The sequence below is a fragment of the Candoia aspera genome, chromosome 2 (assembly GCF_035149785.1).
Source record: "Candoia aspera isolate rCanAsp1 chromosome 2, rCanAsp1.hap2, whole genome shotgun sequence".
In the NCBI taxonomy this organism is placed as follows: Eukaryota; Metazoa; Chordata; class Lepidosauria; order Squamata; family Boidae; genus Candoia; species Candoia aspera.
Window position 1 is genome coordinate 208,924,301 of NC_086154.1, and position 13,789 is coordinate 208,938,089.

General features: G+C 37.4%; 1 protein-coding gene across 2 annotated transcripts in view; it reads right to left on the reverse strand.

Moving 5' to 3' along the window:
* The window catches only part of SLC12A2 (solute carrier family 12 member 2), a 64,852-nt gene that overhangs the window by 11,855 nt on the left and 39,208 nt on the right, over nucleotides 1-13,789 (reverse strand). For both annotated transcript variants that reach the window (XM_063295265.1, XM_063295266.1), the window contains 7 exons: nucleotides 12,709-12,810; nucleotides 12,201-12,356; nucleotides 10,897-10,996; nucleotides 9,832-9,943; nucleotides 8,508-8,648; nucleotides 7,001-7,107; nucleotides 4,971-5,050 (listed from right to left, as the gene is read on the reverse strand). In XM_063295265.1, coding sequence (XP_063151335.1) covers nucleotides 4,971-5,050; nucleotides 7,001-7,107; nucleotides 8,508-8,648; nucleotides 9,832-9,943; nucleotides 10,897-10,996; nucleotides 12,201-12,356; nucleotides 12,709-12,810 — 798 coding nt within the window. The remainder of the gene's footprint in view (nucleotides 1-4,970; nucleotides 5,051-7,000; nucleotides 7,108-8,507; nucleotides 8,649-9,831; nucleotides 9,944-10,896; nucleotides 10,997-12,200; nucleotides 12,357-12,708; nucleotides 12,811-13,789) is intronic.

Consider the following 13,789-nt stretch of genomic DNA (forward strand, 5'->3'; position numbering starts at 1 on the left):
AGTTCCCAGTCCCAACTGTGGTCACTAAATGAGGATTACCTGTAAGAAATGTAAAAATGAGGGACAAGCATTTAGACAATTAGAAAGTCCTTAAAGACTTCAGATGTGAGGAGAAAGAAACTGAACTGCAATCTGAGATAGATACAGTGGAAACAGCAGTAAACATACTTTAACGAAAGGAAGTTGAGAACTTTGATGTAAGGGTAATTAAAAACTGGAAAACAACTTCTAAGTAAAAGTTACTAAGCATGTATATAATTCCACTTAAGAATTCAATTAATAACCATAGGTTTTTTCAAATTGAAGGTTTACATGCTGTTTCTAGGAAATTTCTTATATCTATTGAAAACATCTGCTTGGAATGAACCAAGTTACCAGAAAAAGAGAACACAAATCCAAATGATACAATTAGCCTTACTCTGTATCAGAGGACTATTTCTAGCTGGTAAGCACAACGAGTTCCTTCAGGAATGACAGAAGGACTGAGAATCACAGCTGCATCAGCTGTGACGGAGCGATCAGGATACAAAGAGCCAATGCATCTAAGAACATTTATATTTTTATTGCTATTTATTTATACGGTATTGATTTCATATTGTATTGTTTTTTACTGATTGCTATTTCATTTGTAAGCTGCCCAGAGTCGTCGTGTACAAGATGGGCAGCAGAGAAATTTGATAAATAAAATAAATAAAACATACTGAAAATGTTTGTTAACAATATAGAAGGAAACACGTATTAACAGTGGCTCATTGCAGTTGTGCAGATCCACATCCCTGAATGATCTCTATTCATGGCCTACTTTGCTGCAGTAACTGGGCCTGTGTTTACTGCTGAGACAATTATGTAGTTGGCTAGGATTCTCAAAAGCAGAAGAGATCACAAACCATGGTTAGGTGAATCGATTGATATGAAGGGGCTTGGGTTCAATTGAAGGAATCTCTTGTCAAAACTAGAGAGGTGCACAACTATTAGAAAGGTATTCTGAAGTACAGAGGATCAGGTCTAGCTTTCTGCTTATACAGACACCTGTTATACAGTCATGCTGTTAACTGCAGAGTAAAATCTAAATTTTATGGACACCCATTCAGGAGACTTTGCAAGCAGTGGACAAAATCTCATTTTGATACAGTTTGCTTATTCCTTATGTATTTAATTTAAAAGACTTGCATAGCTGCCCATCTTAAGTGTCACAGTTCTGGGTGTCTCACAAATCAATAAAAACCAAAGACAATAAAACGAATGCCTCCGCCCAAATAAATTTGAGCACCATAAACAGCACTCTCCAACCCATTAACAATTGGGGCCCAACCTTACCTTATCCCAATGCTTGAGGGGACAACCAGCTTTTTAAGGCCTTCTGCTAAGAGAATGAGGGCTTGCTGGATCATGGGGAGAAAGGTAGTGATGCTACAGAAAAGGCACAGTTCCTAGGTCTCACTAGGTGACCACCATCAAGGGGAGAGATCTGGATCTGGTGGAACAGGCTGATACCTTCAGGCAGATGCAGTCCTGGAAATAACATGATCCCATGTCATGCAGCGCTTTAAAGGTGATAACCAGGACCTTGAACTGCACCCCGAGAAGAATTGGGAGCCAGTGCAGCTCACACATCAGTGGTGTAATATGAGCAAATTAAGGGGCACCCAAAACTGTGCACTTCTGTATGAGCTGTAATTTTCAGATGGCCTCCAAGAGGAGTCCCGTGTAGAGTGCATTGCAGTAATCCAACCAGGAAGTGACCAAGGCATGAGCGATTGTGAGCAAGGCTTCCCCCTCCAGGAATGAGTGCAATTGGTGCACAAGACAAATTTGTGCAAAGTCCCTCCTAGCCATGGCTGCCACCTGCTCCTTCAGCAGGAGCCATGAGTCCAGGAGGACCCCCAAACTGTGTACCAGTCAAAGATGACAGACCATCAGTTCCAGTGGGCCAAAACTCAAAGCCAGTCCATCTTGCTAAGGTTAAGTCAGACCTGTTCCTTCCCATCCAGACCTTCACAGCCTCTGAGCACTGGGTCAGCCCCTCAGTGGCTTTAACAAACACACTTTCCCCAACTAGTCTGTAAGATTGTATGATGATGAGTTCTGAATAGTTTCAAAGGATGGGTTCAAACTGCCTTGAAAATTACAAGCAGTTCAAAGGGAACTGCAACAATTTTTCACTGAGTGCCAAAATTAATGAGTAATTAAAACCCCATAGTAATTAATGCACTAGAAATGACCTGGCAAGTTAGGAGTGCTAGAAAAAAAAGGCAGTCAGTTGTAAAGTTAAAAGTGAGTGGCATACCAGTGAAGGGACCAAAAAAAGCACTATGGTGGATCTAGGTATGGAGAAAAAACAGCTAAATAGTGATAGTGGGCAGAAGATTGATGAATGTCTTCTGCAATCATGGAGAAAAGAAAATGCTCTGGGGGAAAGAAGCCTTCACCTGAGCAGATGTCAGGTTCCATGCCTATAAACTGGAGATGCTTGGACAGTCTAAGGAATGACTTCTCTATGCAAAGGTGAGATAATGGATCAAAATAAATAAAAAATAATCATCAATATCAGAATGGATCTCAATTCCTGAAATGCATGAATTTGCCATGCATTTTATAAATCTTCTGGTTTGGTGGAAAGGATGTAGAACTTGAAGAGTTTCCTATCCCAAATTGAAGGTAGTTCTTGCACTGAAATCAGATCATGACCTGAAAATATGTATTTTTGAGAATGTTGGATACATATTTATTCTCCTGACACAGCAATGGTAATTCCATGCTGAATTTCTTGGCACATATATAAATGTTTAGATTCCTCAGGTCTAAGGTAGATCACATGCCTCCATCCTTCATATATACTGTAGTCTCATGTATCTCATGGATAAAGGATTTATGATCCCTTTTAGAGGTAAGTTCCTAACCCAGGATTCAAAATAACAGTCTACCATCGTAGCATAAGGCATGAACTGGGAATGGAACTGGTGATTTTCTAATCTGTTAATCACTATTTGTCATACATTAAGGAATCAAAGGAAAACTTAGCAGAATAGCCAGACATCTGTTTCTCAATTTGAGTGGAGATGCTTGAGTAATGCAAGTGGATGCTGAAGCATGCGACCCTGAATGATACTGAGAATAAGACTATTGTGAATGGTGAGTTACATACTTAAGAGAAAGTGTTATCATCTGATTCCTATCCAAAGTTTCTTTCATTTCTGTGCTGTGACTATTTTGGCATCAAAGAGGCAATCCTCAGTGCAAGCACAGGATACATGGGACAGGCTAACATGTCGCCAAAGTAAAAAGAACCAAATATCAAATTACAATTATGATCAGCCATAGACTTGATGGTGTTAATTTGTTAATTTAAAAAAGAATGTGCTTATGAAAGAAACAGATGCTTTCTCCAAATGGAAAAAGAAGCCATAGAACAGCACTTGCTTCCCATAGTGTCTAGTTTATGACTTCTGGCCCATCAGAGCACTAGGGTGCTGAAACATGCTTTGTGCACTATCTACAATAATAAAGTAGTGCTGAAAAAGAAACTGGCAGTCACCTTTTTCTTAAATACTACATTGTTTTGTTGTAGTAAAACTGATGAAGGCCTTTGCCAAGCATCTCTAGCTCTTTTTGGAAATATTGGTAAGATCAAAATGGCTACAGGCACGTATGTTTCTGAATATACCAGCTGGATCATTCATTGAGGAGTGTGCTTACTAGTAGAATCCACCTAGTAATCTGGGGCAAGTAAGGTCTTGATGTATGTGGAATCAAGCATTAAATGACAGAGTCCACTAGCTTTGAAGCAAAGACTGGAATAACTGCTAGACCTGAGCAGATTATGCAGATGCAATGATCATTAATGCTTTATATAAGGTAACTTGTACCTTAGGAAGTCTAGTGAAGGAAAGATGAAAAACTGCATGGGGCAACCAACAACATGTTCATGAAAGCAGGAGTGGGGCATATCTTGATGCCACAGCGCTTATACAGTTACATCCCAGCTGCTTTGTAACAAATCTATTGCTCTCAATTCTAAAACAGGAAAAGGGAGAAGCACCACTGATATATATCTTGATGCAAAACACCTCAATAAGATTGTGTAACCAAAGTCTGATGAATTCTTTGATCATATGATGCAATAACCTCCATGCTGAAACTGGGGCTACTATGACCTAGTATGTCACAGAGGCACATTTTTTTCAATTCAAGAGATAATTGCCGGGGGCAGTATCCCTAATTTAACGTTCTTAATTCTTGGAACCAAGTTTATCAAATTAGCAATGATGGATGGCAGAGATGAAATCAACAGAAATTGTACATAGGTAACTGGAGAAGATGCAAAGCAAGAAACAGTAGCTCCAGGCTATGAAACAATGAATTGATAAATCACTGGTGCCAAAAATTGTGTGATTAAGGAAAGATACTTTTGAAAATTTATCTTATCATCATTTTTGGGCTTTAAAAAAGGTAAAATCACTAAGAAGTCAGTAACAAGGGCTGTGACAGAAGGCTCAAGAATGGAACAGAACTTAACCCACTCAATTCTAGTACACAGGCTATCGTGGGCAGAGAGCAGGATGAAGTACAATACTACCAACGGAATGTTGCTAGGAGTTGATTTTTTACCCCTCAGCTTTACAAGGGTCTGATGCAGACTCCTATACATGTGCAGAATTCATATATGTGATGCACAGAGACCATGAAACAGTTCAATTTTCACATCAGAAATCAATCAACTTGGCTTATAAATAAATGCTCATGGCTAAGTGTAATGGAGGTGATAATGGCATCACTGAGCTGATAACTTAAACCTATGCATTCAACCAATTTCTTATAACTAAACATTGTATATCTTGGCTATTACAGAAAAAATATTATAATAATATCTAGGAAGACTATTACAGGGAAAATTGGAAGGGTGATTGCTGTTGTTGTAAAGGAAGGATATAAATCTAATACTCTGAATCCCAACTCATATTAAGGATTACCTTGTCCCTGAAGATGAGATATATCCAAACCTTCCCTCAGACGGATGACAACTACTCCATACTGAATGTCGAAAGCATCGCTGTAATAAAGTAAGGTGGGGAAACCAATAAGCCATCAAAATTGGGTATTTAGTACAATTAACTTGAAAGGACAAGCAAGTTTGATCAATAAAACCACACAAGGGTCATCCTACAAAACAAAAAACTTACTAAAATACTGACCTTTCAGGGCAGGCTCACCCTAAATTCAGCTTCTTGTTCAAAGACTAGCCACTGCCAAAATCATCATTCCTTTCAACAGATGTATTCACCTGAACATGTGGAAAAACGTGAGCTGCCCCCCTACCTTCCCTTCGCTTTGGCTTATATGCTGTTCTAGTCAGAACTCCTCTTCACCACAATCAGATTACAACATACGGTCAATTATCACACGTAAAAGCAAAACCATAGTACATAATCACAGTATCGAATCACACATGCAGCACCACTCCTCCAGGAGCAATTTATCCTTCCACATGATCCTCAAAGGCCTTTTGGAAAAATCAGGTCTTGTTCACATTCCAAAACAGTATCAGGGATATGACCACTCTTATCTCCCTGGGGTACATTATTCCAGAGGGAGGGAGCCGCCACAGAGAAAGCTTGCCTTCAGAAAACCTAATGCTGACACTGCCTAGGGACTGGGACTTGCAGCAAATGTCCTCGTTGGATTTCACTGGAGAAGGTGGTACTGGAGATACCCAAGTCCTGATCCATAAACATTTTAACAGTAATGACCATTAACTCGAATTATGCCGAAACACCTTCTGACAACAAATACAGCTCTTGTAGTAGATATGTAATCCGGGTTAACTGATTTGATCCACTGCACTTTGGAGCATCCGTAGCTTCTAAATGGTCTTCAAAGGTAAGTCTATGTAGAGTTAATTGCAATCATCCAAGTGTGAGGTTGCAAAGGCATGACTAATGGTCAACAAAGCCTCTTGGTCCAGGACGAGCCACGTAAGACTGAGCTGTGCTGAAGGTCCTCCTGATGGCCTCCACTCTGCTTTTCCAGCAGAAGCTGTAAGGACAATAGGACCTCAAATTGTGGACTTGCTCTACAAAGGGTGCACAACCCAGAACCAAAGACAGAATGCTATTGAAATCAGTCAATTTCTGGATCCATAGCCACTCTTGTCATGCTGGGATTATGTTTAAATCTGTTTGTCCTCATCCAGACCCTAACAGCCTCCAGGCATTGAAAAAGAACCTTGTTTACATCTCCTCTTTGACCCAGGGTAGAGCTATATACCTGAGATAATGACAACTCTTCCTGTGCCAGTGGATAAATGCTCTCAATGGCTTCATGTCAATATTAAACTGGAGAAGAGGCAGTGCAAGGGCTTGACTTCTCCACTGATGGATCACTTATACAGTGTCCCTACCACTCTCAACCTTCACAGACCGTCTAGAAAGATAGTACTGAAAGCAGCTGGGAGGGTCTAATTTCCCCTACATTAATTCTATCCAAGATCACCCACAAAAGTGATCAGTTTAGTCTCAGTTCCATATCCTGGCCTGAAACCCAAGAGAAAAAGTTCCAGATAATCTACTTTATTCAGGGTGCTCACCTCAATAACCTTCCTTGAAAAGGAGAGTTTGGAGTCTCTCAGTAAATAGTCCAAAGGAGCTTTATTTGCTTTCATTTGAAGGTATGTACAGTTGTCAGTACAATTCAGGACCCACTTAATTGAAGTCCCAGAACATCCAGAACATGAAGAGAGGGGGAAAAGCTCCCCTTTCTTCTACTCTTCTGGCATATGGTCAAAAGGACTCTGAATGAAATACGTTACCCACTTCAGAACCATCAATATGCCTAGAAGATTGGTCCGTAAGTCAGTATTGTACTGAGCCACTACCGACAATTTCAGTATATATTAGCCGAAAAGGCTGCTTATAATTCTCCTGAAAACAATCATAAATTGATAAGGCAAGTATAGATATTCAGTTACAAAAACAACATCTTAATTGCTATTACTTCTACTCACTGTAGTAAGTTGATGTAGATGTCAACATCATTCATATCAGCTGATTGCCAATCTTTCTTAAATCCAAGAACTAGAATATTTGGCCTCATTCTTCCTAAACCTGCAGCCTAGAAAAAAAAATGTATATACAACACTTTGGAATGGTATGCCTATCTTTAAACTTTATTTGCTTTATTCAGACTAAGTAAAAACACTGGAATTTTTCTACCCTACCCAGACCTGTGTGTCACTGGGAATCATTTAACTCTTGCTGTAATTTAGAAGCATTCTATATGTCTCAAGATGAGGAACGAGGTGAAAACTAACCCTGTAAGCAAATGTAAGCCCAAACATGTGTCTTTCTGTATCACAGCACCAACTAGGTTGGCATCTGGATCACCATATCCTCTGCTCGAATCTAAGGGCCCTTCTCTCTTCCAAGCAATTTCTGCTTGTCACTGATTTGAGTGCTTTTGTTGCTTTCTCCTAAAGATCTACAGCAAGATATTAATGTTGGTATGTACAATCTACGGCCCTAGATAGCATTTATCTCCTCAAAGCTTAGGTTAATGTCTCCAAAACTCTCCCAAAGTATTTAATAGGACATCAGCATAAAATTATTAATTCTTAAGTAATCCTTCTACCAACATGTAATGAATCATTAATGTAAAGGTAAAGGTTTCCCTTGACATTAAGTCCAGTCGTGTCCGACTCTAGGGGGCGGTGCTCATCTCCGTTTCAAAGCCGAAGAGCCAGCGATTGTCCGTAGACGCTTCCGTGGTCATGTGGCCGGCATGACTACACGGAACGCTGTTACCTGCCGCCGAAGCGGTACCTATTAATCTACTCACATTGGCATGTTTTCAAACTGCTAGGTTGGCAGGAGCTGGGACTAGCAACGGGAGCTCACCCCGTCACGCGGATTCAAACCGCCGACCTTCCGATCGGCAAGCTCAGCAGTTTAACCCGCAGCGCCACCGCGTCCCTTAGGAATGAATCATTACATTTAATGAATATTTTTATCCAGACCCTCATACTTTTTGAAGTCACTATGTCACTCAAAGGTATTCCATGAGAATGGCTGTGGCTAGCATCAGAACAGTAGCATTTCCCCCAGTCTAACCTAATTACAGTATGCACAAACAGAATAAGCTGTAAAGAGATTCTGAAAATACCACCTGTCTTCCTATTGAAATCATGCACTTTTGTGCAGGGTTTACAGTGAGCTTCCTGGAATCTCTCAGCTCAACCCTCTGACATATGAAAAACAGTCAAGCTTCAATTTCTGATGTACTATATGAGAAACAGTATTAATCTATTCCTGACCATTTTTATTTTCTGGACATTACTTTTACTATAATGTAACTAAAACATGTATAGATAATACCTATTTATAAATGGAATTTATTTATTAAACATTTCATATAGCCTCCCCATCTATCAAAATGCGTAGTATATAATAGAAATTATATTTCTCAGAAAATAATTACAAAAGACAAAACTCCTCCATTTTAGAATGACTACCTACCTGCATTAAGTACTGTGCACCATCTCTCAGGTCTTCTGCATGTACTGGAGCATAAAAAGCTTTCATTTTGTTTTTAATAAGCCACCGCTGGTACCTGGCCAAGTCAGCTGACAATTCCTTCATGGCCTGCCTGCGAGGACCCTAAAAGAGGAAGGGGGAATGTAATCTACACACAAACCCTTATCAAAAGTTTTGGAAGAAATATTTAAATGTGCATTCCTCACTAAGGACCATCTACTGCTCTTTCAAAAGACAATGGTATCACTTAGATAAAATAGAGAAAATGCCCTAAACACAAATTATTTAGACCAGAAGCCAGCAGAAGAAACTATGAACCATAAATTATTACTTTTACCACAAAATTTAAAAAAACTCTGTACCTGCTATTGAGAATTATTCTCAAACAATTCAGAAATTTCACACACCCTATCAATGAGTAACACACTATGTTGATCTTTATGTAGTTCATGCACAAACTGCATACCTAAAACCTTCTGTGTTTCAAGTATTTCTATGCACTGTGGTATTTGAATTAATGTATAAGGCAGGCTTGTCACAAATTGTTCCCCAGTAGCTAACAAATAGAACTCATTCTCCAGGAACACACCATCTTATCTGCATGCTTCTACGCTACTAATTACTACATTATAAAGCTTACGTAAGACAAATGTTACTTTCTGTACAAGCAATAACTGGATATAAAAAATAATATGGGCAACATTCAGAAATGTAACAACATTTTAGTATTTTATGACACATTATTCAATTGTAACCCCCAGCAGCAAAGAAACTTAAAAATAAAAATTGAATTCAGCCCATGCCTTGAATTAAGATGATAGATTTGTATCATACTACAGATGTTAATTGTAACATTGAATGACAGGATCTTTACCAACATGATTCTTTGAACGGTCATTGCAATTATTTTACATAAAGATAAAAAAAATAATTTATCCGAAAGGAAGATGACCTCTTGCATCTTTACCTCCTTTATCATTCTTAAGAATCAAGATCGGTACTATCAGTTTTAAAGATAAAAGTAGTAAAGAAGTCTTCTTTTTAGATAACTACAGTATCACTATTTTCTTATTTTTCATTCCTTCTTAAATCTAATCACTCCCATTATTTCCCTTACAAGATCTGATGAAATAGGCTCTGGTCCACAAAAAGCTAATATTGCAATAAATTCAGTATGTGTATGTCTGTGTATTTGCAGTTTGCATTATCTTAGATAGTCTTCTATAAAACAGCAAAAAAAATGGAAAATTACAGCAGGCACTGAAATTATTTTTTGAAAAGTATAACCAATTATTCAGAGACTTACCATATGTACGTGACCACAGATCATCAATCCTACATTTTTGGTGAAGGCATGGACCAGATGAAGCAAAGCTGGACGTGAGTTTGGAGCACCACTCATGATAAGGCATTGTGGCCTAGTTTTAGATTCAAACAACAGTTAACATGAACATTTTTGCAATCCACTGAACTGTTGTTAAAATGTTGCCATTAAGTAGTATCTGTACATGAAAACAATAAGGAATTAGCACCTCATTTTTCATGTGACTGTAATCACCACTTGTTATTCAGTTGTAATATCAAGACACCATGATATTGGCCTTGAATAATGTTGGCCCAAGTGAAAAAAAATGCCCCAAATATACATTTACTAAAATAAAGACGTGGATTCTGGCCTTATCTATTGGTCAGGGGCTAGACTGAAGAGCATCAAAGTAAAGGAAACAAAGAGAAACCAAGGACAGGTTGTCATGGGATCAGAGAGCTAAATAATATTTTGGTATTATCCTTAAGTCATCAGTAACTAAGCAAGTTCCCCAAGGAAAAAAAATAGCTAATTCCCAGCTGCATATAAAAGCTGACTTATGAACCTTCGCTGCATACTGGCTTTGCATATTGTACTTGATGTTACCAGCTCTGGGAGACTGTAATTAAAAAAAAACATTTTTGAACAAGTTTCAAAATTGTTTTGCTATTCCCTCCAGAAAAAAATAACATAGTGGATCTAGAAACAGAACTTCTAGACACTTATATATGCTTTGTCAGAGGAACACTGATCCAAAGCAGCAATAAGAAAGTACATAAAATTCCATAATCTCTGCATATTTCAAACCTTATTTACCGTATCACCAATCAAGCCCCTTTAAAAGTTCTGAATGGTAAACAGGCACTAATTTGTAAGATCAAAAGGCTACATCACTCCGCATGAAATAATCCAAAAGCATTACCAACACATTTTGAGCACACCAATTTAGTGTTAAAGCTGAACCCAATTTTCCAAACATCCGACTTCAAGAATGTCAGTTTTTCCCCCAGACCGCTGTTCTTATAGTTCAAGTCCAGCAATATGCTATTTTTTTTTCCAAGTTACCTGAAGTTTTTCACATGGTCTTCCACACCAGTAAGGCGGACAGCATGCTGCAAAGCATTCAGATAAGTCAAGGCTTGAGTTGAGGAACCCCAGTTGACATCTGTAAAAGATTGCTTTAATGTTGAAACAGAAAATGCCCTATAGCAATCTTAATTTCAATTAAACAACTGAATGATTATCCTCATGCTTCTACCTTATCATGCAAGCCACATCCCAAGTAGTTTGATAATAAGACTCAAGATTTTTATATTAAGACTAATTATCTCAGCACTCATTAAGAAAAATAATAAACTACATGGGCAGCTTCACTAAGTAATTTACTTGATCCTAAAATGTGTTTTTATAATCAAATACAGTATCTTACAATGGCTTAATATGTTTATGTCAAACAAGCTCCAAGAATAATAAGGTATGCAAATTCTTAATACTTAAAGATCTCTTTATATTTTAAATAGCTAAATAAAAAAGTGGGGATGGGGATTCTTCAAATTTTAATATAAAGGGTGGTTAACAATAGTTGCCATGGGTATAGTTATTAGAAAAAAACTTAAGAGTTTAAACATGACTGTAAGAAATTAAAATATAATATTAACTGGTAAAAAGAATTAGAATGGCATTTCTGGCCAAACTAGACAATATAGATTGAAGATTAAAATTACGGATAAGTAACAGTGTCAGAGTTAGTCTGAGCATAAGGAAAGGATATGAGAACCTTATCTGAAAAAGTCCTAGAGGTCAGAAGCTATGAATGAGATGGGAAAAAGCTGTACTGTGAGGTAATGATGAAACTTCAGGCAGGGAGTAGAGCATCAGATTTCCAATAGAGTTACCACAAAAGAAACTTAAGGAAAAAGTTATGGAAAATGAATTGATCCTAAAACCCAGATATAACCATGAAGCAAACCAAGAAGTACTGCCTCTCTTAAAAGCTGTGTGAAATTTGCTGAGATGGAGATTAAGGAACTCTGGTCTGAAAGAAAAGCTACTGATAGCAGATTAGCTGGAAAGTCCTACAAAGTAAGATTGCTATGTAAGCATATAATATACAGTATAAAAATGATTAAGTTATTTAAACTTATTATTTGAAAAGTAGTGCTTTCTTTCCTTTTGTAACTGATTCCCTTGACAAAACTATTAATCTGAAAAGTGACAGTTTCAATCTTTTTCATACAGCCAAATCCTCATTTTAATTTACTTCACCTAAACTTCACTGAACACTTGGTGTGAAATAGTGTTAAAGGTAAGAATCACACATATGCAACAGGCAAAGTCAGTCCATCAGTGACTGAAAAATATGTACCCACCTGGCTTCTTGTAAGTTACATAAATGTAGAGTCCTAGAACGATGACATACGTGAGGAGTGCGGCCCACCAGTTAATAACAAACATCACTATGCAACAGAGAATTGCTCCAACTAGAGATACCCACATGTTGTAGTATTTAAAAGCAGGACGCCAGCCTATTCAAAAGCAAATAAAAATCAAATACAGAAACAGAAAACTTATCCTTCAATGTGTAAACAAAAAACCTGTTACATAAATTTGCCAGCATACACATATGCAGTTACCATACTCTTAAATATCAATAAATGAAAAATGAAAGCAAGGAAATACATAGTAATACTATGCCTTTTCTCCCAAAACTTCAAGTTGTGATGCAGATTGCTATTTGCAATCTGATTAAGCTGGAAAGTTTATGTTTTTACTGCTGTTGCTATTTATAGTTTTAAAAATGAATGTACAATTAGTGTTGTTTAAAAATATTTTTAAAAAGACTCTGTGACCTCACTAGAATCAATAGAAAATCCATACCTGGTGATTTTGCCAGTGAAGCATGGAACACGGAAAAATTAATTAAAGCATAAGAAGCCAAGAAGAAATTGGAGATAATTGGAGCAATTACATTCAATTCAGCTGCAAAGACAGAAACACATAATTATATTGATTTTTACATTAGACAGCTATTGAAAAACAGAGCTGCTAACTTGTATCGGTGGTTCTTTTGATTTTGTATTCTTTGTGGCCTTTAACAAGTGAGGCATTTATATTAACTACAGACAGAACTTCCAAGAGCGGTGCTGCAAATTAGGACTGCCTTCTTCACACGTACAGAAATATACAATCCAGATTAGGGTGGCAAAAGTGCTTTTCGGCTAAAGCTTCCTGTACTGAGATAACAGGATGAGACGACTCCAGAACTGAAATGAAGCTGAACTATCTCCTACCAAAATAGCTAGTGAGTTGTATGACTGCACAGAATATCTATGAAATAGATATAAATAATTCCTCCGTCCCTCAGACTGGTTCTACACAGGCCCTCCCAAACTTTAAGAATATGCAAGATGTTTTGTACTAGAAATATTTTAAGTTCGAAATATTCTGAGCTTTCTAGAAGCATTCCAAATTGTTTTTATGGAACAACTAGAATTCTTCTAAAATGGACAAAATAATATTGGAATATTTCTGGTAAGTGTTTGTACAGCTGCTTTGAACTCAGAATGGGATTTTTGATCATAAAACAAAGTATTTGAGTTTAGAACAGGCCATTTTTAATAAGAACTATTTTACACATTATGACCGTTAAGCAGGTTAATTTACACAAGAATCTTATTCTGCTTTTCCATAATGTAATTACAAGGCTAAATTACTTCTTTGCATTTATTAATGTTGAGGCACTGGATTACACAGAAAGATTATTCAAATATTCGGGGAATTAGAAATTCTAGTGACAAACCTCTGAAGTTTAAATAGTTAATGTGATTGATGAAATTATTCTGTATCTATAAAACACATAAGGCTCAATTCAGGCATTGTACTGTCGTATTTTATTTGCAACGGTTAATTATGGGCTGACAGTTCAAACTTCACAACAAGCCGTAATTGAGTTTCAATT